Source organism: Danio rerio, chromosome 6, assembly GCF_049306965.1.
Source record: "Danio rerio strain Tuebingen ecotype United States chromosome 6, GRCz12tu, whole genome shotgun sequence".
NCBI lineage: Eukaryota > Metazoa > Chordata > Actinopteri > Cypriniformes > Danionidae > Danio > Danio rerio.
The window spans coordinates 56840726-56868105 of NC_133181.1; the positions used below are offsets into that span (position 1 = coordinate 56840726).

The following is a 27380-nucleotide window of genomic DNA, read 5'->3' on the forward strand; positions in this document are numbered from 1 at the left end:
CTCAACTCTTATTTTTTACAGTGGTAAATGCTCAAATGAAGAAATCTAAATTCAAACGTCTCCTCAACTGATGTTTTTTTCATCAAACAAACAAAAAACCTGCAGTTAAATGGTTTTTATGAGTAAATTCAACTCTGAGCTCAAAAATATGTCCACCTAACTTAAAATTTTAAACTGAGTTAACAGTTTGTAAGTTAGATTTTCTACAGTGCAGTACCAGAAGGGCATTTGCTGTGTAAAACATTTGCTGGATAAGTTGGCGGTTCATTACGCTGTGGGAACCCCTGATGAATAAAGGGACTAAGCCGAAGGAAAATAAATTAATGATTTGTAGTTTTATTATATGACATTGTACATTTCAGTGGGTACTTTCAACACCTTATGAATGTTTTATTATTATTTATAATTTATTTTGTTTTATTTAACACTTGATGTTAATTTTAAGTGCAATATTTACTGTTTATTTGCATAATTTATACAATTATACTTTCTTAGTAGCTTATATAATGACAATGACTTTTATGTATTTCTATTCACCACTGATTTTTTTTATCACATATAGCAACTAAAGTTAATAAAATAAATAAAACATGGTGTTTATTCTTTTAAAATGTTGCATATGTGTATCTTAATGTTATATTAATTTAAATTTATGAAATTAATAAAAAATAATATTAATGACAACAAGATTTTCGTGTGTACATTGAGTTTTATTTTTTAAAAGGAATTTTGGTTGTACTGTAATAATCATAATCTAATAATAATAATATAATCTTTAATATTGTTGAAATATAAAATACAGTTTAGAACAGTTTAGTTTATTGGTGAAACTGAAGATAGCCCGTGTTTTGCCTTATAGTGTATGTTATACTGTTGTACTGCAATAAATAATACAAAATAAATATAAATAAATAAACAAACAATGAACAAATGGCAACCTTTATTAGTTGTGCTGTGCTCTCTGTTTTGCGCGTTTTGACGAACGTGTTTACATGGGTTTTGCCTTTTTGTGCTTGTGTTATAATAAATATAAATAAATAAACAAACAAACAATGAACAGGCGGTCATGCGCAATTTCCTATCCGCAGGCCTTATTCTTGAAAACAACTACGTGCGGTTTACTAGTCTGCGCCGTACAGGTTGCGCACATCCCGTAGTAGCGGTTTGGATAATGGCGTCTATCTCCGAGATGCGCTCGGTTTTGGGAAAATGAAGCGCAGAAGAGCTCATTTCCAGTGATTCTCGCTGCGTTTCCATTCACGGACTTTGCCTCAGTTCAGGTTCAGATCTCAGTCTTGACGAAATGATGAAACTTAAGTCAAACCAGACGCGCACATATGATGGAGACGGCTACAAGAAGCGGGCCGCCTGCCTTTGCTTCAGGAACGACACCGAGCAGGAGGTGAGTCCCAGTACAGCGAGCGAAGGATAGGCGGATCTGGCCGCCGAAATGAGCGTCTGTCAGTCGGTGGAGTTTAAAAGCTTCGACCGCAAGTTAGCGGTGTGCTATTAGCGGTTAGCCTGGATAGCGAAGCTGGCCTAGCATTAAAGCGATAATCAATGAAGCTGCAGTGCTAACGCGCTACTCGCTGACAGTTTGACTGATTTGCTGACATCCAGCTGATGTGGGATTGTGAAAAATAAATCTCGCTTAAGAAAATCAATCACACCATAACGTACATAATTACAAATAATTCAAACTAATAATGATAATTTGAGATCTAGCATGGTGTCCATTTTACTAACAAAATACCATAACGTTAGTAACATTACTTTTTATTTAGAGCACTCAAGTTAATTGAGGTAAAGTTGGTTTTATATTCGCACATTCAGACTTTCTCCTTTGTAGTATAATTTCAGAAAAGTATTATTTGCAAATTCTAAATAGGGAAATCCTATTATCAGACAATGATGTTGCTCACAGTCAATTAAATAGTGCTAATGTTGTTTTGAAGTGATACGATTTTAGACCGAAAATCCAATTTGTTGTGGTAAACAATATAGGGACCAGTTAAATATGCGAATATTAAACCAACTTCACCTCAATTAACATTGGAAACTGAAGGGATAGTCCACCCCCCATAAAATGAAAATGTACACTTCACTATTTCACTTTCGTCAATTGGTGAAGTTTGTTCCTCGCCACTGTCGCCACTGGCTTGCATGATTCGGGACATAGTGTTTGTGCTTTCAGCTCACTGAACTGAACTAAACTGAACTTCAACTTTGAAAACTGGACTGACTCAGTTTCAGTTGACTAGAACAGTGGTTCTCAAACTGTGGTAGGTGTACCACTAGTGGTACGCAGGCTTCCTTCTAGTGGTACACGGAGAAATGAAATATGTCATGTACATGATAAACACATTTCAAAATTTATTAAAAATGATGTATATAATATAGCCTATATTTCTGAGGTAATCTGCCACTTTTTTTTAACTGTGCAGAGTTGTAGCTGCTTTACTGGGCCTACTACGCTACTGTATTTCAATACTGCTCATTTTGGTGGTACTTGGAGAGACAATTCTTTTCTGAGGTGGTACTTGATGAAAAAAGTTAGAGAACCACTGGACTAGAACTTCTATGTTAAGCTGCTTTGACACGCTCTACATGGTAAAAGCATTATAGAAATAAACATGAGTTGAATATAAGTATTTAATTACTCTTAAATGGTTCCAAACCTTTAAGAGTTTCTTTATTTTGTTGAAGAAAGTTAGGTAACCACTAACTTCCATAAAAGCAATATACTGTGGAAGTCAATGGTTACAGGTTTCCAGCATTCTTCAAAATATCTCGTTTAGGGTTGAAGAGAACAAAGAAAAATGAACAGGTTTGAAACAAGTGAAGGATGAGTAAATGATTAAAGTATTTTTAGTTTTTGGTAAACTATCCTCTGAAATATTCTTTGTAATTTTGATGACACTACTATGTAGGCATGGGCCGGTATAAGATTTTGACGGTATGATAACCTTGGATAAAAATGTCATGGTTTCACGCTATCACGGTACTGTGATTACTGCTCTAAAATATGTTCTTTGTAAGTGTCTGGGTAAACGAAAAAAAAAAATCCCTTTTGAACACAGTATATTTTATTTTGAGAAACATTTAAAATATTTCAGAGCAGTAAACATGTCAGGCTAAATGAATTATTGAATTTTGCTGTCTTCATTTGTTTTAAAAACAGTTTTTTTTTACAATTTAAAAAGCATATTTTCTGCTGGAGATATTGTTGTCCTAAAAAACAAAACAAAAAATTGAAATAAAAAATGTTACACATACCTTAGGAACGGTATTGCAGAAAATCTTGATGATTTTAAAACCTTGACTTTTCCAAACTGTGGTATACCCTGAAAACAGTAACCGTCCCACCATGCCTACTACCTTGGTACAATCATGGTGTCAGTAGCAAACCTAGGGTAAGTACCACTTACAATTGTATTTAGATGAGTCCAACTAACAAGTAGTACTCTACTGTTCTTTCAAAGCAGTAGGGTTAGCATCTCTTGCAAAACAAATAGCATATCTGAGAATATTGTAGTAGTTGTGAATATACCATGGGACTTGAATTTTCAAAATATGATTTATGAAAGTTGCAAATCAACCCAAATGAAGTATGTCTCTTCAATATGAAAGACCAAGTGGTACCTATGGTATTTTTAAGAAGAATCCCTTATTTCACATTTATTAACCGTATTTTAGCCCTTTATTGAGCAAGGAACCATCTATGTTAACTTAACATTGATTACAGTATATATTTTTTAAGGGGTAAAAGTTTTATAATACCCCCAGTAACACTCCTTTTTCCTTAAAGGGTTAAACAAATGTTTAATTATCAAATTTATTCAGTACAACTACATTACCCATGATGCTATGCAGCAAATCTACCAATAAGAAAGTTGCAGTGAGCAAAGTGCTTCAAAAGTGATTTTTAGCTCATTACACTGCCATATTGCATCCCTATGCTTTTTAAACACATGTATACTAAACGCACATAATGTGTCCACACAGGTGTTACTGGTGAGCAGCAGCAGACATCCAGACAAATGGATCGTACCTGGAGGTGGAATGGAGCCTGAAGAAGAGCCCAACGTCGCTGCTGCCCGAGAAGTCTGTGAAGAGGTTTGACATTTAGCACGTACTTCTACAGTGTCATGTATCAAAATATGTCATCACCTTTATTATTTATAATATTTTACTCCCTTTAGAGGAAAATTACAATGACTAAAAACATTACCATAGTTTCCAATAAGGTATGTATGTGGCTAATAATGTGTATAAAATGTACACGGTTTCTAATTTAAATGCATACTGTTTTGTATAATATTAACACGAAATAGATTCAAAGTCTGTATATTTTAGCCTGTTAATTCTAATACAGGTTGTCCGCAGGGTCTTAAAAAGTAATGAAAGTTGACAAGTCATTTAAGAGAAATTTAAGGCCTTTAAAAGTATTTAAAAGTCTCACATGCTATTTTACAAGGTATTACATTTTCCATTGGTATACTTACTGTAAGTTGCCTGAGTTAGTATGCAAATATTGGGATGCCGTGGAGTTGCAATGTAAAAATTGCAATGACTAAAATAATTCCACAGTACCATAGTTTCCAATAGGTTTATTTCTTTGGCTAATATATGTATATAAAATGTACACAATTTCTAATTTGAATGCATGCTCTTTTGTATAATGTGAACTAGGGATGCAACATTACAGTTAGCCTATAGTTCAATACAAATCTCGTTTTTTTTACACGGTGTTCGGTTCTGATGGCTTGACACATGTTTTTTTTTCTATGCTTTGGTAATAGTAACAGTAAGAGGTAAAGAAGAAAAAAATAAAAGCGATTTATTGCAATACTCTTTTATTTTACTCAAATGCCAAGAAAAGTACTCTAGTTCCTAGTGTAGTGTATAAAAATGAACACTGAAAATGTACAATGTGCAAACTGGGGAACAGATAAATTCCTACATTTTGAAAATAAACAAAAGTTAATAAAGATAAATTGACCATTTCAAATAAACATATTTGTACTTCAGTAAACATAAATCAGGGGTGTCCAAACTTTTTGGGCCGAGGGCCAGATTAAAAAAAAAAAAATGTTGTCCCGGGCCAAATTTTACACATCACACAGACACGCACATATATATATATATATATATATATATATATATATATATATATATATATATATATATATATATATATATGGATGGATGGATGGATGGTTGGATGGATGGATGGATGGATAGATGTGTGTGTGTATATTATTATGGAATTGTTTTATTTCATCATCCAACTGTGTTTCTAAAAAGACTTAAGTTTTTAAAAAACTTGAATCTTCTCTGAGCAAATTACAGTTGCAACACTCATCCTTTATAAATTTTCCTTCAGTGAAGGGTTTCCTGTGCTGTGCGATCAGCTGAGCTACCTCATAACTAGCCACACTGCAAAAAAATGCTTTTCTTACTTAGATTTTTTTGTCTTGTTTCGAGTCCAAATATTTAAAAATTCTCAAATCAAGAAAAATTTTCTAGTCAAGCAAAACATATTGTCTTGTTTTGAGAAATAATATGCTAATATTAAGAGAGTTTTTCCTTAAAACAAGCAAATTAATCTGCCAATGGGGTAAACAAAATAATCTTATGTCAAAAGGAAAAACAAGATTATTTTGCTTACCCCATTGGCAGATTTATTTGCTTGTTTTAAGGAAAAACTCTCTTAATATTAGCATATTATTTCTCAAAACAAATTAGAAAATTCTCCTTTATTTAAGATTTTTTAGATATTTGGACTTGAAACAAGACAAAAAATATAAATAAAAAAAGCATTTTTTGCAGTGCAGTTTAGAATTTTCTTGCACTTTATTAGCACGAAAAAACTGCTGTTGTTGAGCTGATAGGGCAGCTGCTAATTGTTTTACTTTTTGATCTCATTCGCCAAAATGTGATTATCAATTATGTTTCCTTCGATGTGGTCGGTTAGTTTTACATCATAACAAGAAGTGCTGCCTAATTGAAGGCATGTAATAGCGACACCCGGTGGTTATTTATTGAATTACGTTCATTTTTGTATAGCGGGCCAGTTTCTATTAATATTTATAAAAAGCCTCGCGGGCCGCCACAAAACTGATTGCGGGCCGCAGATGGCCCGCGGGCCGTAGTTTGGACACCCCTGACATAAATAAACCTTCTTAAATATCTTGGTGCTAAAAAAAGGGCATGACGGTAGTTTGTAAAGCGTATTGAGTGCTTTTATAAGATGACAAAAGCCCACATCTCCAATCACCGAAAACGGCTTTAAATCTTTAGCAATGCACAACCCCACTGCCTTTGTTATTTTTATGTGTCCCTCGGAACCAGTATGTTTGCTTGATTCAGCGAGGGATTGTTGTTTTTTGGAGGACTTTATTACCTTCTCTGCTATCCTGCCTTCAGACTGTGATATTGCTGGGTGATGGCGACGCAGATGTGCAGTCATGTTGGAAGTGTTTCCACTTGAGTAGGCTATACATGTAAAACAATGCTTGCACACAGTCATTTTTGTTCACCGTTTTTTCTTTCACTAGCTTTATACTCAACGGCAAAACCGAAATATTCTCACATCGCAGATTTGAAAGACGCCGGGGCTTCCTCGTACGTTGCCTCACTGCCGCTCACCATGTTAAAATGTGGAATGATGCTTAGGCGCCCACTAACTTTACAGCATAGTGATTGAATTTTATTAGCGGGGAGGAGTTTCTTTTCCTTATCTCAGCTCGTAGACTTACAGGCACACACAAACAGTCAATTCGGAGATTTAAAAAAAAATGCACATAAATTGTTCAAATGTAAAACAGAAAAAAATGCAATTCACAAGCATGTATTGAACTGTGGATGTTGTACCAAACGGTTCAATATTATATTAAGAGTTGTTGCATCCCTAATATTAACACAGATTAGATTCAAAGTCGGTAGATTTTGGTCTGATATTTCTAATACAGGGGTTTTAAAGAGTATTCAAAGTTGATAAGTCATTTTAGAATGCCTGTAAAAATTATTTGAGTCTTAAATTGTATAATTTTTTATTTTACAAGGTATTAAATTTTTTTTTGTATTCTAAAACTTGTCTAAATGTATTCTGCAAATATTGACAATTATTTGTTATTAATTATTATTAAATCAATCAAATCCTGCTAGATGCGCAATGTTTATGAAAGTCAGGCCACCCGGTGCTCCGCCTCTGGTCGCCAGTGTTACCGGTTGAAACGTTAAGTGGCGACGAGGACTTAAAATGTATGAAAAGAGTTTTAAAAAGCTCTTAAAAGCTTAAAATATTTCTGTATATATCCAAATAACATTGATTGGTTGGCTAGCAGGTGTATTGGCCTATCAGTACTAAGAATAACTACTTGTTTTTAGAATTTATTATTATTATTTTTTAACTTGATCCTTGTTTTTTTTTTATCTCTGCTGACTTAACTAAATGAGGTTTCTCATAAAGAGTAATGATAATGTTCACTTAGCTGAGATCTGCCAAACTCTCCTATTTTTCTCTGGCCATCTGACAGACAGCAAACATGCTGTTCATCCTGCCGGAACGATCGCCTTACAGTTTTAAAGGGCATTACACTCAGATTAAGAGCTGCTCTTCACACCTCCACTGCCAGACAGTAGCCAAGAGCCACCATAGACTAAAAACATACCATGACACAATGTCAGGTGTTCAGTGCCACCACATTTGTGGAATTGTCCTGAAGTCATAGACCACATTAAAACATGTTGTGCTGATTTCCCTTCATTTAATCACCCTAATTAAACAAAGTTAAGATCAGGATCCTCCCTTAGCTATATTTCTTAGCCAGAGTTTAGTTTAAGGATCGTCTTTAAAGAACGTATTTTGCAAAAGAATAAATTAGAGCATACTTTACCACACAGGGTAACTTAGATGGGTTCTGGAAAATGAAGTCAATGTCCACTCCAGTGAAGAAAATTAATAAAATACACTTTTATTAATAAAATAAAATCCAGTGAAAAAGTAGAACAAACAAAAGACAAACAGAAAATAAGAAATCCTTACTTTGCCTCTCGTTAGAGACAAAGGGCAACCAACCTCAATGAACAGAAGTCAGGAAGCGCAAAGCTGGTCAGAAAATGCTCAGCTTTTATACTCACAAAACCAGGTCAGGCACATACCTTCACCTCATATATCAGTGAGGACTTGACACATACAACACAAGTATCCGCACACCAAGGTGCATTCTACCTAATACATCAAATTACTAGCTATAAATTTCTAAGGACCAACTGTATACTGTGGTCTAACCATTCAGTTAAGAATTTCAGGGATTAACAAAATTTATAGGGCATGTCATATGAGAACAAAGGTATAGCTGTTCCATATGCACATATTAGTACATTAATCAACACACACAAACATCTGAATGCATACAGTTGACAGGTTAAAAGCATTCTTCAACATTCCATGTAGCATTATCAGATGCAAATCTTGATACACATTCTTAGTGGGTTTCCCCGTGTGCACTTGTAATGTCGCTTTCCAAAGTTAGCTGCAGCTGCGAGAGGCGAGAGCATTCAGAGGGTAAGGGGTCAGAAGCAGTGTGCCTTGAGCTGCAGAGAGGAGCGGTCCCCCTCCCTTTCCATTCACTTGTCTTCCGAGCCCTCTTCTGGTCACGCCGTGCTTTACGCTTACACTTAGCTGCATCAGATACTGTTGAACTCTGGAGTATGGGGATTTCAGAATATAGGAAAGGTTTACGCTTATATTTTCGTGGTCTCACGTTAATCATGGCACTAGTCGTTTCATTAGAACCAGCCATTACATCCCCTCTTGCCATGTGTAGTTGAGACACAAAATAATCATTATCCAATTCATCTAACACACTCGATTTATATATACACTGTTGGAGTTGAACGGCCCATCCATCCGTGCCAATTAACCAAAGATTGAATAACTTTTCTCTCTTACGGTAAAATAACTGCACGGTTAGCAAGTTACTTCGCCCCATTGCGGCCAAGAGACGCCGGCCAATTCTTTTCGTCTGCGAGAAAGGCCGCGAGGTCTCTGGTAAACTCCAGATCTGGGCGTTCGTTAGTCGAAGTATCACCCCGTTGCGCCATAGGATTTCCTCCGTCTTGGTACTCTCCCACCGGCCATCCATCCACACCAGAACTTGTTCCTGTGGGTTGGATATGTATGGTGCCATTACTAACTACTAAGCCCATCTGGATTTCTCCATTTACCCAATAAGGCCGAACAAAGAACTTGCTACGCCGATTCATTCTATGTGTAACCACGGGAGCCCATGGTAAAATTAATTGCCCTCTGGCAGTTATTAATTTTGATAACAACGGCTGTAATTGGCCTTCATTCCAACAGAGAATATAATGAATCGTGTTAAAGTTTTTATCAGTGGTCACAAAACAGTTCATACAACACTGAAATTCCCTTCCATTGTTGTGGTAATAAATTTTGCACATTCTTGTACTATGGGTACAGGCCAGGTTGTCGTCACTTGCTCTTCCCCCTCTCGAAATCTAAAAAGATCAATATGTCATAATTACCCAAATGTCATAACTATAACAATTACATCTCTGTTGTTTCATTCTTCACCCACAATTGCTTTAACATTGTTACGCAATTATTATAGATTACACAAATGAAAACAGTTGGTCCTTGGTTTAATATACATTCATTTTGAAAAGTTCAAATAAAATTCAATCCTTCTCAAAAATCATAAAAAACCACAAAAACCCAAAAATTACCCTACTGATAACACTGTACCTCGTACTCAGATGTGTCTGACATCTTGTTATGATTGATTAAACAGTGGCAAGACTATTAAAACAATCATAACTGTTATTCCTCTCATTCTATTCCCATATTACTGGGTCATCATAATAAATTATTCCTTTACAATTTAAAATGATTAGAATTTAATTACCTGAGCAAGGTTTGTTCCCGACACAATGTTATCAGCATTCCCGTAATTTCCATTCATAGATGCCATTTTCTTCCAATTTCAGAGGTTTTGGAGATGAGCAATCAAGTCAGTCTCTTCCACTAAATGTTCGTTTAGACTGTTATGACTGCAGCCTTTAAATACAGTCCATGACTTGTTTTTTTACTCTACTCTGGGACCCTTGACCTTAGGCGAGCATAACGCCTGACCCCGCAGACACTGCTCAGAACACCACATAGCTGTGCTGTCTTAAGGGACACGCTAATAAGAAGCACAATAACCACAATGCATCCCATAATGATCAAAATTAACTTGATCCACTTCCAGTATCCGATCACGGTTCTTTTAATAATTTCAACTGCTGTTCCAGCACCCAAGCTAATTATTACACCTGCATTTAACAAGGTCTTTCTAATTTTGACAATTATCGGGACATCATCTGTGACAATGTCTAAGGCTGAGATCCAATTGTGCATAAAGTGCCAATTTGGACCCAAGCTCGTCCCCTCTATGTAATCATCAACTAATTCTGTTAATTTTCTTTTAACATGAAAATTTTCAAGCCCTATAATCGCACAGTGTTTTTTAACCTGGTTTTCATATTTTGCAACTATGGGAAGTGCTGACACAAAGATTGCATGCCAAGGAATGGAGCAATTAATTTTGTCACACCTATCCCTAATTTTTTCCGTTATGATGGAATAATTTTCCCAGGAGCAGAAACTATTCTCTCCCTTAAACAATCTTATCTCATCTCCTTGACGAGCATAAGGCGGTATATATTTATAAGTCCAATTATTAAATATATCTGGATCACATTCTTGCAATTCAGCTCCTATGAGGCTTGCACTGTTGTTTAATCCACTGTTTTCATATAAATTCCATTTAAACCCACTAAAACCCATGTTTAAGGTAGCTCCACCTTTCCAGTAATCATGAGTTCTATTTTCATAGGAAACATCAACTAAGTTTCTGGTATAAATGGTTTTCCTAAAATTTGGATGAAAAAACCTCAATTTATTAAATTGATGCCGATAAGCTCCCATGAGTTTATGGCTAAAATCAAATTTAATATAGAACTTATTATGCCATAGGCCGTGCACGCTATCTACCAGTCCCATATGAACCGGGCTTGGTCTAGTTTTATATTCTGCGCGCGTGAGCATATCCCATTTGTATACATACAAAGCTAGGGCCATTCTATATTGTTGATCTGGAATCGATTTAATAAAGTCCGTTAAGCCACTCTTATTAGCCACTGATTCAGGTACACCGTGACTACTATCTAACATTAACGGATGTATTCCTCGATTGTCGATCCAATGACTGTCTATAAAACATTTTATTGTTTCACAGGTTTCATTTAAGACCCTTTCTTCTCGAATGCCCATATATCTGACATAAGCTTTCCACTTGTCAAATATTTCGCTTTCATATTGATCCATTAGATTTTGATCATAAAGTGACTGACCGGTTATATAGCAATACCAGTATTCTGCTTTAGTCAAATCCGTACAATATTTTACCATATTGTGTTGGAAAAGGGATGCCCATGAATCTGGTTTCAATCCACCATATTTCCGGATGAGAAATTTAGCCCCGTTAGAGCTAAAAGGTCTCATACCCAATTTATGAATACATGCCTTTTCGCTATCACAATATTTACCTTGGGTTTGATGTTGTTTACATGTTACCCAATCTATTTCCTCATAAGGAATTACTGGTTTTTCTTTATAAACACCTAATATTAGGTGAGTACTATTCAAACCATCAGGCCAATAAGTAACATGTCCTTTAGCTCCCGCCATTAACCAATTTGTTAATCTGCGATTCCTAGACGTCTCATTGCCTGTTTCCGATAATAACCCAACTTTACTGATTCGGCCGCCGTGTAGGCCTCTAAGTATTTTATCATTTCTGGGTGCAGAAATGGAGTCGGTCATTATCCATTGTTTAGCATTTGTCAGATTCTGCCAACAATGTCCTACTGATTTGCTTAATTCAACTCCTAATTCCAAATTCCAGACGCTTAGGCTACTTTCATTAGTCCATACTGTCTGATTTTTATTTAGGATTTCAAGCCCAATCAGTCTTACATGGGATTCATTTATAACTATAAGACTATCCCATTTAAATTTTACTTTATTATTCATTAGACCATTATATTTAGATGGTATAAATAAAGCTATTGGGTTAGAATGATTACATACCCAAAATCTGTCGTCTATATTTCTAATATACGACTTTACCATTGCTTCAAAATCACTACTATTGTAGGTTTTATTTTTCACAGTTATTTCCTGATTTGGACATACCCAATCTTCCGTTATCTCGACATGTTTACAGACATGCCGGGTTTCTTCCGTGCTTTGAGTTTTTATCTCTAACCCTGAAAAGATTGTGCCTATTATAATTAGGAGTAAAGAGCTAGTTATCATTAGGCTCATCACGGTCTCCTGGACCCGTGACTCCGTACACTTCCGGCTCTCTCTCACCCCTCTGACAGGCCCGTCTTTCTGCATGCTTTCCTGCAACAGAGAACAGAGACAAACTCGTTTCATCCTATTCTGTCCCTCGACTGAATTTTTTGGAGATCCACTTTTTAAATTGTATTAATTTATTTCCTGTTGCCATATCAGATTTATCTTTTGATCTATTCAGATAAACATTTACTCCCTGAATACATTCTCCAATACCCAGGTAACTTCCTGTTAAATTTAACAGAACAGTTAAATCCAGAATTTCTATCCTAGATTTATCCTCGTCGTTTGGTTCACGAGTCATTAAGTGATATGGTTGTGTGGATCTGATAATTTTGAGTTTTGCTGTCCCTTCTCTAAAGGATTGTGAAGATCCATAGACTGAGATGTTTGATTCAGTGAAATAACTGGGCTCATCTTTTGGTTCGCATACTTTTATGCACTGTTTAAATGTCATGTCTTTTGCTGTAATTATTATAGCGTCAGAAAGTTCACATTTAAACCACTCACTGTCATGCAGAACCCATACACATGCACCAAAGCCACCTCTCTTGTAGCTGACCTGTGTGTGTAACTGCAACTTGACAGCGGTCTCCCATCCACCTAAGTGAGTGAGATATATCAGGCCATTCCGAAAACTCTCGTTTCCATTCAGAGACTCTTGCCCCCCCGGCAGACCTTCCGGACAAAAGGACAGTTCATTCAGTCTCTGAGCCATGAATTTCGATTCTGCATTTGTCATTAAGGACACTGGGTTTATGTCCCACATTGTCATTATTCTATTTTCAACTAAGGCCCCTAGGGCCTTTCTGGATTTACGAGTCATCCATATCTGCTTTTTGCTTATTAGCTTTAAGCACTTGCAACTGAATAGACTCTTACATCTTTCACACGATGTAAATTCTTCCCCATCATACACACATCGGCATTCCCTTCCTAGGGCAATAAACCGTTGCTTACATGACTGACAGTTTCGGCATAAGCATCCATCCTGCTTTATCTCATATTGTTCGATTTCGACCTTCTGGTGTGACTCTCTGCAATCACCACAGATGGTGACATCATGCAAAGCACACGCATCGATATCTCCTAACTCATTCCACCACGGGAAATGAGCTCCTAAACCATGCTGAATTAGCAACTCTGCTTTATTCGGCCTATTGGCGTATAAGCCTTCAGCTAGTTTAAACGCTACATTAGGTTTTCCACATACGGCGCAGTCTTCGATCCTATAACTGATAGCTGGTGTTCCTTGTACACTAACAGATTTTCTTCCCAGTGCTCTATCATATTCTGGTTTAAGCCATTTTTCAATGGTTAAGTGTCCAGAAAAACCTCTAATAACTCTGATGAAGCCTTTTTGCTTATAAAGGCCTTCACAAGCTTTGAGGTCACAGGTCAAGTTTGTGTCTGCCATTATTCCGGCTTTTTTATTATGTCTCTGAGACTCCAAATACCGTTGGCTTCTAATTCTACGGTAGTATTAGATGGTATTGATTTAACTTTATCTTCCGTGCCTAGATTTTCTTTAAATCTATGCCCTCGGACTCTTTTCTGTATGTAGACTATGTCGCCTACCTTTATTTTGGCCCTGTTTCTTGGTGGATTTTCCTCTTTTTCAGGTACAGGGACTCTGTAATTTACAAATTTTAAGCAATCAATAAGCTGTTCGTCCCAGGGTAAATCTGAATTTTTACAAAAATAATTTTTAACTTCTTTTATTCGCCTCTCGGCGATTCCATTACTCGAGGGTTGATATTTCACGGATTTAATTAATTTTGCCCCTGAATCTTTTATAAACTGTTCTACCTTTCGACCTGAAAGGTTAAAAGCTCCGTCGGCTCTGACTCGATTAGGTACTCCCCTAAATTTGAACCATTGTTGTAAACTTTCAATTACTACTTCTTCTGTAGCTTGTTTACAAGGAAAGATCTGCGTATATTCACTCGCATTGTCTGTGATCAAAAGAAAATAACAATTTTTCTTTTTCGTCTGCGGTCTAATAGGTCCAGCAAAATCCATGCTAATTTCATCGTTCTCATGATCTGTTTTTATAGACCCATAATCATTAAAACGTGAATCAATTGCTTTTCTGCAATTTGGACAGTTCACTTTTATCTTATAGTACTCAGACTTTAAGTTTTGTATATTTAGGCCTAAAGCATGACAATATAGCGCTAAATATTTTGTGGTAGGGTGCTTTAATTCTATATGTAATTTTTCAAGTAAGTCTTTTTGACTTTCCTTAGTAACAGCCCGTACTCTACGTACATAACTGTCTACTTCCTTATTCCCTATAGCAGCCATTGTATTCTGTGACGTATGACTAGTTTGGTGCAACACTGTTGGTGTAATTTCTGTGATCAGCTCATCTATTACTTTCCAGTCATCAGCTTGTTTTAACGGCTTCCCTTTGGAAGTATTAAAATCATTATTTTTCCAAGTACCTAAATGTTCCTCTACAGCTTGATAGATATAATCACTATCTGTCACCATAAAACATTTAAAGTCATTTAGTTGTTTGGCTTTCTCTAAAGCTTTCCTAAATGCTTTTACTTCAGCAGCTTGCGCGCTTAATCCTGCTGGTAAACTACCCTTGTCTGACTCGGTGACCTTTCGGCCTTTCTTTCGAATCCATCCCCATCTAGTTATCCCCTGTTCGGTTGTACCGTCAGTATAATAACAAACTTTATCAATGGGAACTTTGGTAGTCTTTTCGGCTTTAGGAATTTTGTCAGATTTAAATTGAAATTGCGTATCATTTAAAATTACGGTCCATTTAGCCCAAGTATGACAATGGACTCTTTTGTTCTCGGTTATAAGATTTTTCGATTCTCTCACTATTTGGTTTATGCCTTCACCTTTGGCCTTAACTATGATCGGCTGGTCCAGCGCAAGGCATTTCAGTGTAATCAGAGATTTAGCGAGTGTAGCAAGGATATCGCCTCCAGTCATGTTCTCCAGTTTCCTTTGGTTTGCGGGTTTAGTGGAGGAAATGAAGCATACTGGATGTTTTTCATTTTGTTCATTAAAAATAATTAGTTCTATTTCATCCTCCGTGTTGGCTATTTTTACAACTAACGGAGTGGTTTCATCTCTTCTCACAAGACGACCACTATTTAAAGCTTCATCTATGAGTTTAGCCTTTATTTCGGAAAGTTTCTCATTCCAAGTTAAAACTCCCCCTTTAGTCGCATTATAAAGAGGTTTCGCATGTCTAGCATATCCGGGGATTAAATCTCTTACAAAGTTTAATGTGCCCAGCATGCTTTGTAATTGTTTTAAAGTGGTTATTTCTTTTCCTCTCAATTCCTTCAGTTTATTTTCTGTAGTTTGCGACAGGAATCGTTCATTACCAGTTATTTGAAATCCTAAAAATTCAACATCATCTTTAGCGATTTCCATCTTTTTGTAGTTTAATCTGAATCCTTCTTTAGTTAGTCGGCTTAAGGTCTCATCTAGTATTTTAAGATGTTCTTCTTCATCATTAGTAACGATTAAAATGTCATCTATGTACACTACAATAGGAAGGCCTTTAAGAATTTCCATCATTATGGCTTGAAAAGCATTTGGAGAATTCTTAAATCCTTGTGGTAAAACATTATATACATACTGTTTGTTCTCGAAGGTAAATGCGGTGCGCGCTCTGCTCTCAGGCTTAAGCGGCACAGACCAAAATCCATTCGCAAGATCTATTTTGGACAACAGTCTCCCCTCTGGGGCTGCGCCCGTAGCATCTCTTGCATTAATCAGATATCTTGTATCGGGTACAGTTTGTTTGTTTAATGCTTTATAATTTGTTACCAACCTCCACCCCCCGTCGGGTTTTGCTACCGCTTGAATAGGGGAGTTTGTTGGCGCATTATCAACTTCTTTAATTATCCCTTTTCGTTTTAATTCTTCAATTGTGATTTTTATTTCAGGCAACGCGTTTCTATTAATCGGATACTGCCTTTGTGGTGGTGGAATACCACCTTTTATTTCGTACTGCCATTTATCAGATAATTTTCCGCAATCATTTTTACTTCTTGCGGCGTGAGTTTGATATTTTCTTAATATCTCTGTGACTTTAGTACGGTCGGCTTTGCTGGTTTCGGCCATTCTTTTTATTTCCTGCTCCAGGTTTATTTGCTTTAACCAGCCTATTTGTTTGCTTTGTAATATTGTACTAGCATCTTTTAGTGTGATTAAATTATTAACACCTTTGATAATTTGCAAGTTTTTCCAATCATAAACTTTATGCGTTTCTACATTACCTCTAAAGTCTTTTACATTAAACGCGGTTTCCGTTTCTTTAGCTTCTTTAGGTAGCTGACTTACTACTGTAACATCTGCTCCTGTATCAAGATCAAATAATATTCCTTCGAAATTTATATTTAGATTCATATCTGCCGTTTCTTTAATTTGTTCGGACATTATGGCCTTTTTTCCTGGAGTCAGGCAACCCTATTCTTCTCGATTTCGGGATTCTTTTCGGTTACTGTTAACAACTCGCTCGTGTCTAACTTCTCTAGTCTTATTTTTTGATTTTGACTGCTTCTTTTTATTTCTTTTATCTATTAAGTCCTGTCTCTGCTCTGGGGTCATTCTTTCCCAGTTCTCTTTTGAGACATAATCACTTTCTGCAGGTTTCTGCTTAAAATCTGATTTTTGGAATTTATTTCTGCTCTTTGGTTTTTCCTGCATAGACTTCTGATGTCTTTCTGTGACAGGGGCTTCTGCTCTCTGTCTCTGCTGCCTGCTTTTCCGTGCGGGCGGGGCTCTTTGTGCTCTCTGAGCTGCTGCTCTCGGAGGCTGAATTCTCTGCTTCTCTGAGATCAGCTTCCTTTTTCTTTCCCACCTGATTGCGAAATTAGACAATTCTATCCAGGTGGTTTCTGGCCCTAAAAGTTTCGCTTCAGCTAAGCCAGGGACTAAATCTGTCACCTCTTGGAGTTCTCTTATCAGTGCATACACTGATTCGACTTTACCCTGTCTATCAAGACAATACGGGTAAACTCCAATCGCTCTGATCAATTCAGCACGATCATTTCTTTCATCTTCTGGGCTCTTGCCCAGTATTGTGCCTAGCTGCAACCTAACAGTAGCGGGTGCAATTCTTTTGCGCGTGTGATGCACGATCATAGCTTCTATTAGATCGTCATCCGCTTTATAAAGTTCGCCCATTCTAACAATTTCCTGAGCTTTATCCATAATGGTTGCTTCTGCAGGAAAAGATAGCTGAGATAGCGGATAGAGGGCTCTTTCTTTTAGTTCGCTTACGGCCTGGGAATTTTTAGTCTTTTTATTTTCCTTTCCCGCAAGCATGATGGATTTTCTTACTGAATATTCCTCATCGGAGGAGTCTGTTGCTTCAGAGCTTTCAGTCTCGCTCGAATCACTCGGCAGCGGGGTATCCTGCCTTTTTCTACTTTCAGCGCCTGCCTGCCTGCCTCTGCTTTCTTGTGAGCCGCTTTTAGCAAAGTGCTTTCTCATTTTATGCACAGTTCCGAGTTTAGGATTATATTTGCTCGAAGCGTTTTCATCTTCGGTCAAACCGGACCAAATCATCCCACTTATTAAAGCTTGAAGCGCGTCAGCAAGCTCGCATACCATGTCTAATTTGGCTTTTTGATTTATATCTGTGCGTTCAAGGATCTCATCAGCGGTGCTGGCCGTTGCTAGATAGATCATGTCAGCGTTTTCTTTCTGTTCTGATCGAGTGGCGCCTTCAACTTTTTTCAGCTGTATTTTAAATCCCTCCGGGATTGTTACTCGTCTATTTCCAGCTTTAATGAATCGCGCGTCGACGTGAGCTGACGTTTTTCTGTCTTTTGAGCTCGGCCTGCCATTCTTTTGGCGAATTCTACCTCGAGTCGGTAAAATTCTATCCTCTTCTGAGGACGAGTCGCTTGAGCTGTCATGTCTCAGGGGACTCATTTTTTGAAACCTAGTTGTAGCAGCTTTTAATGGATTTAAGGGGCTGTGTTTTGTTTTAGCTTTTGCTTTTCGCATTAGGGTTTCATCATACGGTGTACTAGTAGATGGACCCCACTGAATTTGTCGATCAGTCTCAGGTTCTTTATTTCTTTGCGAAGGCAAAAAGGTAACTTCCGACCTGTATGGAGCGGCGGCATGAGCCTGCTCGCCCAAAATTGAACCAGCTCTTTCATCCTCTGATTCAGCATAAAATTCAGGGCTCACGGTTGTGCTATTTTTTAGCACTTTTATCCGTCCTCTGAATCGCTCTGGGAATTGTACGGGACCTTTATGGTTATGTAGAATTAATTCTACCTGTTCACCGGTACCCGTAGCTTTATCTATAGCGTCGAACAATTCCAGCCAGTTATTTTCTTGATCGCTTATGCCTATGTAAACACAATTACCTATTGTACACGATTGAGGCGAAACATGTAAAGGATTCTCCTTTTTACGTGTTTTCAACTCCTCATTTGAGATAAGATGGATTTGAATACCCGAAGCGTCAGTCATGTTTTCGTATAGAATATAGATCCTTCTTTAGGTCTATGTGCACTTTATTCTATACTTGCTCGAGAGATTTCTTTTTCGGGCGTCCCCTACTTTCTCTCTTATTCTAATTCTCTTTTCGCAAAAATATTAACGTTCCTCGCCTGGGGCCTCCATGTGCTGATTTCCCTTCATTTAATCACCCTAATTAAACAAAGTTAAGATCAGGATCCTCCCTTAGCTATATTTCTTAGCCAGAGTTTAGTTTAAGGATCGTCTTTAAAGAACGTATTTTGCAAAAGAATAAATTAGAGCATACTTTACCACACAGGGTAACTTAGATGGGTTCTGGAAAATGAAGTCAATGTCCACTCCAGTGAAGAAAATTAATAAAATACACTTTTATTAATAAAATAAAATCCAGTGAAAAAGTAGAACAAACAAAAGACAAACAGAAAATAAGAAATCCTTACTTTGCCTCTCGTTAGAGACAAAGGGCAACCAACCTCAATGAACAGAAGTCAGGAAGCGCAAAGCTGGTCAGAAAATGCTCAGCTTTTATACTCACAAAACCAGGTCAGGCACATACCTTCACCTCATATATCAGTGAGGACTTGACACATACAACACAAGTATCCGCACACCAAGGTGCATTCTACCTAATACATCAAAATTACTAGCTATAAATTTCTAAGGACCAACTGTATACTGTGGTCTAACCATTCAGTTAAGAATTTCAGGGATTAACAAAATTTATAGGGCATGTCATATGAGAACAAAGGTATAGCTGTTCCATATGCACATATTAGTACATTAATCAACACACACAAACATCTGAATGCATACAGTTGACAGGTTAAAAGCATTCTTCAACATTCCATGTAGCATTATCAGATGCAAATCTTGATACACATTCTTAGTGGGTTTCCCCGTGTGCACTTGTAATGTCGCTTTCCAAAGTTAGCTGCAGCTGCGAGAGGCGAGAGCATTCAGAGGGTAAGGGGTCAGAAGCAGTGTGCCTTGAGCTGCAGAGAGGAGCGGTCCCCCTCCCTTTCCATTCACTTGTCTTCCGAGCCCTCTTCTGGTCACGCCGTGCTTTACGCTTACACTTAGCTGCATCAGATACTGTTGAACTCTGGAGTATGGGGATTTCAGAATATAGGAAAGGTTTACGCTTATATTTTCGTGGTCTCACGTTAATCATGGCACTAGTCGTTTCATTAGAACCAGCCATTACAATGTTTACATTTTAAAAATGAATATAGTGTTGAATTGGTAATAATTATTTAGGATTGGGCTTTTCTCGGTTGCCCCTGAAATGCGGGTAAATAAACATGTGATTTTTCTGTGCGGATGGTCACATGTTATTGGTCGCATTCAAACTCTAGATGCACTTCAGAATATTTGAAAATCATGCTTTTGTTTTGACAAAAACAGTTCGAAGTAAGACAGCAAGTAACTTTGATGTAAAAGTCATGGATTAAATGAAAGACTTTTATTACGTTATAAATGAATGCTGTTCTTTTGAACTTTGCACATCAAAAAATATCAGCCATAAGTCGCAAAACATAAAGGAGCACAACAGTTTTATATACGTTGATAAAATAATAATTGTAAATGTTTAAAATTGTCCTGTTGCATGTCAAATCGTGATTAATCGCATCCAAAGTAAAAAAAAAATCATATTGTGTGTGTATTTAATGTTTATAAATGTTGTGTATATATAAATATTTACAAAAACATTGACATGTATATTTATATAAAAATTGTATTATAAATATGAAAAAAAGAGAATTAATATACATGGATAAAGCTTTTATTTTGGAAACAATTTAATTGTCATTAATTTAAAAATTTGCCAGCGCTAGTTTAAAATCCTTATAAATATATCAGAATGACAGTGCTTCCCACAGGTTTGAAATACTTGCGGTGGTAGCCGGATTGAAACACCGTTTACCCACATCGCATAAATAGTTAACTATATGAGACAAACAAAACATAATTTCATTTTTAATAATAATTGATCCTTCCCTAAGCCCCGCCCTCCTTAGTTACTGTTGCTACGCCTGTCAAGCTTTCGTGCCTGGCTCGTCTATTACAATGTGTAAGCGCCAGTGTCAGACATTGCCAGGGATATAATGTCCTTTTTGGCGAACAGGTGGTATATCCGAGAAAGCCAGACAAAAAAGGACTGCAGTATGCATTACAGGGGTATATTCACAACATAATAGGCGACCGATTAGAGAATAATTCATTCAAAATTGAAGCTAGCTTAGCCTAGCCGCTTCATACGCTGAACATACAACAGCTTAGCTCATACTCAGCAGGAGAGGTGAAATTTTTAAATAATCTAATAATAACAAATTAAATCGTGATTTCTCTATTTTTTTGCCAAAAAGGCAAGTTAGAGCTAAACCACCGAGATTGATGACCCCTGACTTAGTTGATCATAGATGTTTGGTTATATTGAGCGGATACAAAAAAAAAGTGTAAAAGGATGTTAATAATAGAAAAAAGTGTCACTAAATGTACTTGAGCAACTGTTAATATACCTGGACGGCCCACCCAAGTAAAGTCTATGTGGGAAGCACTGAATGATTCTGAAGGATAATGAGTAATGATGCAAAGCAGATTTTTTTGTATCACATTTTACATCTAATTTAAAGTATAAAACATTAGTTTAGAATTCTAATATTATATCATTAAGTTGCTTTTTTGTTTTTCAGCAAATAAATACATCTTTGAAGAGCAACTTTTAGATCAATTATTAATTAACATGATTATACAAATGATTAATTAATAAATGTACTTAAAATCAGTGAACAAAAAATATTAAAACAATTATAAGAATGCAAATTAAATCATTTTCGTTAGTGATCTCAAACTGGACCATATCTGGACTAAATTTAGATCCTGCTTGATGATAATCGACCATTGGCATGTTGTCTACATGGCGTTTGGCCTGAAGAGTGTCCTGATGGATCTCTATCACTCAGGTCAGGTGTACACGGTCCCTCACTGCTTGTTTTCACTGCCGTGTCTTTTCTTGACCTCTGAAAACATATCAGCTGTCAAATCCACATGAACTCAGTCAGTGGTTCTGCACTGAAAACCCCTGACCACATAATGAATCCTGTTGTTTCAGTTTTATCTGTTCATTGTTTTATAGGCTGGAGTCAAGGGCACTTTAGGAAGACTAGTAGGAATATTTGAGGTAAGTAGGATTTGAAAGCAAGGTTTTTGTATTAAAGCTTGTAAAATGTAATTGTAAAGGGATTTAAATATTGATTTATTCTCAGAATCGAGATAGGAAACACAGAACGTATGTGTACGTTCTCATCGTAACCGAAGTTCTGGAAGATTGGGAGGATTCGGTGAACATTGGTAAGTCCTCCGGGTTAGGATTTGGTAAGATTAATTTTTATTTACATTTTTAAAATATAAATATTATGAAATATTAGAATTCAAAACACCAGTTTCCTGTTTGAATGTACACTCACTGGTCATTTTATTAGGTACTCCTTGCTAGCACCAAGTTGGACCATATTTTTCTTTTAAAACCACCCTAATTTTTGTGGCCTAGATTCAGCAAGGGGATTTTGCTTTATTTTGACATAATTTGTTGGCTGAACATGCGTGATGTGAGTTTCCCATTCCAGCACATTCCAAAAGTGCTCTTTTGGATTGAGATTTGGGGTCTGTTCTGTAAACTTGTGCCGAGTTCAGACTGCTTGATTTTAGCCCCGATTTTGACTCGCCGACAGGTTTGAGAAATCGTCGACAACTGCATGATATCATAGGCAAACCGGTGCTTGTTCATGCGAATAGCAATCACACAGTGTGAACTATCAAATACAGTCAGCTATTTGCCTTGCTAAATATCAGGAGCTGTCTGCGATTCAAATCATGCTGTGTGAAATGAGTTTTGACTGAAAATAAAATCAGCGATCACCCACAGCCAATGAGAGAGCAGCATCCACTAGTATGGGTATCTGCAGGCCAGCGGGAGATTGTGGGAGAAGTTAAAAACATTTTCAGTTTATTTGGACCCAAGAAATCAGGGAAATACTAGTGTAAATTTGGCAACAACGTTGTGATCTGAGCAATATCACAACCGGGTCAAAAAAAAAAAAACTTGAAGAAGAATTGCTAACTCCCGTCAAGTAAAAATGTACATTTTCTACCCCATTGAAGGCTTGTTTCTCGTAATGTAGTTAATAACAAAATAATACTACGTGTGTTTGGTTGTGAAACGTAGTTTGGACAAAGTTGCAAAATGTAAACACTTGTAAACAAAGCAGCGACAAAATGCCAGCCCAGATAGTCATGCTGTGTGAAAACATCTGTGACACGATTACTTTGAAAATCATGCAGTCTGAACTCTGCATTAGCCACCATGTTAAGTCTTGATCTTACAGACTAGTTTTACCAAATACCAGTCAGTTAAGGGGTAAACATCATGCTGATGATTCACAGGGCAACTTTTTGAGCATTGTTGCTTGGCTCCTTTTCTACTAAGAATGGGTAACAATAATATGTGCGTCACCCATTATCCTAATTAGATGCCCGTTTAACTCTTCTTTGACTCTTCTGTAGTTACATCATGTACTAAGACTGATAAAAAAGAAAGGTGGCTATTATATAGGTCAATATGGCAAGAACTATACTCTCATTCCGACGTAATAATCAAGGAACTTTGCTGCTGTACCATAGCTGCAGCAGGCACAAGGCTATTATGCAGTGCTGTTACCTGGCTGGGGACTATTTTCAGGCACTACGTAATATCATTGCGCCTAAAATCTTTCATATTGTAATGCTTTGTTTTAACCCTAAATGCATAGAGTAGCTGCGATGTGATTGGCTGATTCTAAATTTGTTGTAACAAGCAATTGAGTGGGAGTACCTACCTAATAAAGTGACTGGTGAGTGCACAATGTTACTGCATTTGCTAATGCCAACTTATTGGCTTTATAATGTGTGAAATCAAAATTTACAATGTTTGTTTTGCTAGCGCACATTGCTATTCTTTAGGTGAACAATTATTCTTTGCAAGTTAAATGACTGAAAAACGTTTTCAGCCTGATCTCACGAAAAAAATTTTTTTTTTTTTACATTTTGTTAGTTTAATGACTAATTAGTAGTCGTATGAAAATGTACAAATATTTTAAAAGGAGGCATATCACCAAACCCCACCACTAACCCAACCGTCATTGGGGGATAAGAAAATCAGACTAAATTGTACGAATGAGATTGTACAAATTCATTTGAATTAGCCACTAAATCAAAAAATTAAGAATTCCTGTGTGATATTGTTGCATTATTTGCTTCTGCATTTGCAGTGGCGGTCCTTCTCTGTTGATATCCGGCCTCCATAGCAACTGCATAGCAGTATAATTAACCACTCCCCTCTTACCCAGTTTGCGAATTATACATTGATAATCGTGTGTGTGTGTGTGTGGGAGGGGGGGGTCAACTTTTTCAGTAGTAGTTTGGTAATACATGCTTCAGTGAATCTAATTTATGAATGTATTTAAATTACATCTAATTTAAAAATAAAAGGTATACATTTTCAGTTTTTCCATGGATATTTAGTAACTGATCAGTCAACCCCCCCTGTAATTTGCGCCGTTCTCTTACCGTTAGTTTGCTACAAGTGAATGATGTGCAGAAAAGAAAGCCACGCCCCCTATTTAATATTCCATTTCTGTAGGAAGTTCATCAACGTACTGAAATAAAAGTCTTAGCAACTTGTGTGTGTGTGTGTGTGTGTGTGTGTGTGTGTGTGTGTGTGTGTGTGTGTGTGTGTGTGTTAATGTTTTGACAGGGAGAAAAAGGGAATGGTTCAAAATTGACGATGCCATACAAGTGTTGCAGTGTCACAAACCAGTACAGGCCTCTTACTTCACGGCTCTACAGGAAGGCTGTCTGAACAGTAACGGGACGCCCCTGGTGGCCACGATAGGCGGAGGAGACCTGTCACCCACCTACAGCATTAATCAGAGCTCCGTCTCTGATATGAGATAACTAACGCAAAACACAGACACTCCGGATGCTTCCACCACTCTTGCTCTTACTTTCATTGCTCCATTCTTATTATTTTTCTTTCTCACAAAAAAAATCAAACAAAAAGAAATAGACACAATGGTTTGCCAAGGCCTTTTGAGCGCCAAGAAGGTGGCCCAGACATCAAGAGTCGGTGGAATATTCGATGCGTTTTGTAAATGTGATACTTCTGCGCTTTTTTTTCCTCCATGTTTAAATTCTCCTTTCATGCGGACTGTTGCATGAAGACCCTCTTTCGTCCCTTTTAGTGCCCGCTCTGCGGCTCATGTGTGAGATTAAACGAATGCAAGAACTACTTTTTACTGTTGTGAGGTATAAAACATACACATGGTGCGTCAGCATGTGGCTTTCAGTATTTTTACACATTCGATTTCCTCTGCGTGTATGGCGAGCCACATTTTAACATTTAATCAATAACCCGTAGTACTATCTGTTTTCAAGTTACTAGTTCTTATTTTTTAGATACTAGTATATTTTCCACCAAGGACCAGTACTTATTTATTAGATACTAGTGCGTATTTGCTAGATACTAGTGTCTATTCTTTAGGTAGTAGTTCTCATTTGTTAGATACTAGTACCTATTAAATAGATACTAGTACTTGTGTATTAGATACTAGTACTTCTTCAATAGATACTATTACTTATTAGTTACTAGTATCTATTTAGTAGGTACTAGTACTTATTCATTTTTACTAGTACATATTAAATAGAAACTAGTGTTTATTTATTAGATACTAGTACTTCTTCAATAGATACTATTACTTATTAGTTTCTAGTATCTATTTAGTAGGTACTAGTACTTATTCATTTTTACTAGTACATATTAAATAGATACTAGTGTTTATGTATTAGATACTAGTACTTCTTCAATAGATACTATTACTTATTAGTTACTAGTATCTATTTAGTAGGTACTAGTACTTATTCATTTTTACTAGTACTTATTAAATAGATACTAGTGCTTATTTATTAGATACTAGTGCTTATTTATTAGATACTAGTGCTTGTTTATTAGATACTAGTGCTTATTTATTAGATACTTGTGCTTATTTTAATACTGACTAGTTACTATTCTGTTGTTACTAGTAACAAAGTTACATTTTTTCCATTGATTTTTATGGGATCTGTCGTTGAGATATCAACTATTCCGTTTTGACTTGTGTATTCCAGCTGGAAATAGTACATCTTTTTATGTACTAGTAGTTAATCATTAGGTATTAGTACTTATGAAATAGATACTACAACTTATTTAAAAGGTACTAGGTACACATTTATTAAATACTAGTATTTGTTTGAAATGTTACTAGTAAATGGTAGTTTATTTTACTAGTAAAATGTTTAGTTGAACTCTTTCATTTGGACTAGCAACAAAGCAAAACTGACTAGTAAAATAAGAATTGTTACTAGTAATAGTTATAAAAGATACTAGTGTCAAATAAATACTAGTACTAATGAATAACTACTAGTACATTAAAATATGTACTAGCCCCAGCTGGAATACACTAGTCAAAACTAAATATTTGATATCTCAATGACAGATCCCATAGAAATCAATGGAAATTTTTTTAATTTGTTACTAGTAACAGCAGAATAGTTACTAATTACTAGTATCTATTTAATAAGTACTAGTACATAATGTATAAGTAGTGAGTAGTAAAAAATACGTACTAATATCTTCTCTATGAGTACTAGTATCTAATAAAAAACAGTGTCTAATGAGTAAGCACTAGTATATTTTCATAAAGCACTAGTATCTAAAGAATAAACACGAGTATTTAATGAATAGGCACTAGTATTAGTAAAGCAGTGGATCTCAAACTTTTTTCACCAAGGACCACCTCAGAAAAAAAGTAGTCTCTCTTGTTATTAAGATCTACATAACCATGTCTATTTTAGTGCTTCTTAACTGCTTGATCGATTGTATAATTTTTGTATTGCTTTTTATGTTGTCCAGGGACAACAGATGAAAAATAGCCTTCTTGCTAATTCTGGTGCATTTGCAGAAATGCTAATTAATGTACACTGTCCCTGCCAAATAAACAAATAAATAAATAAACAAACAAGTAAGAAACTCACCATAATGAGTAGTATTGAAATATAGTAACATAGTAGGCCCAGTAAAGAAGCTACAGCTCTGTACAGTTCAAAAACATGGTAGATTAATTCCTAATAATAAGAATATTTATTATTATCAGCCACTTTAAACATTATAAATACTTTGAACATTAACTCTGTACTGTGCTTATATGTAAAAAACAAACAAACAATAAAACGTCAATGTTTATATTGAAATGAGCTTTTAAAAGTTAAAAATGGTAGATTACTGTTCCTAAAAAAAAAAGTTAAAAATAACTCCTGTACTTAAATGTAAAGTATTAACATATAGTAGCCTATTCATCAAAACCTGGGGATGTTGCTTGGACCTCATAAATATAGG

At 36.3% G+C, this 27380-nt stretch overlaps 2 protein-coding genes across 3 annotated transcripts in view; one reads left to right on the plus strand and one right to left on the minus strand.

Moving 5' to 3' along the window:
- Positions 1–8109, minus strand: part of tusc2a (tumor suppressor 2, mitochondrial calcium regulator a) — a 30082-nt gene extending 21973 nt beyond the window's left edge. The window contains exons 1-2 of the mRNA XM_073953354.1: positions 7902–8109; positions 4052–4106 (exon numbers count right to left, since the gene is read on the minus strand). The gene's annotated coding sequence lies outside the window, so the exon portion shown is untranslated. The remainder of the gene's footprint in view (positions 1–4051; positions 4107–7901) is intronic.
- Positions 1145–26929, plus strand: nudt3b (nudix (nucleoside diphosphate linked moiety X)-type motif 3b). Of its 2 annotated transcripts, none has more exons than XM_017356473.4 (5): positions 1145–1402; positions 4006–4116; positions 22050–22094; positions 22180–22288; positions 24705–26929. In XM_017356473.4, the coding sequence occupies exons 1-5, from the start codon at positions 1304–1306 to the stop codon at positions 24902–24904; spliced, it is 564 nt and encodes a 187-aa protein (XP_017211962.1). In that variant the 5' UTR covers positions 1145–1303; the 3' UTR covers positions 24905–26929.
- The last annotated feature ends 451 nt before the right edge of the window (positions 26930–27380 follow it).

What these genes read in the sequence shown, in the direction of transcription:
- nudt3b (XM_017356473.4), top strand. Translation starts at nt 1,304, where the DNA reads ATGATGAAACTTAAGTCAAACCAGACGCGCACATATGATGGAGACGGC. An exon ending in CCCGAGAAGTCTGTGAAGAG is followed by an intron (nt 4,117 to 22,049) that starts GTTTGACATTTA and finishes ATTGTTTTATAG; the next exon opens with GCTGGAGTCAAGGGCACTTT. An exon ending in GTCCTCCGGGTTAGGATTTG is followed by an intron (nt 22,289 to 24,704) that starts GTAAGATTAATT and finishes ATGTTTTGACAG; the next exon opens with GGAGAAAAAGGGAATGGTTC.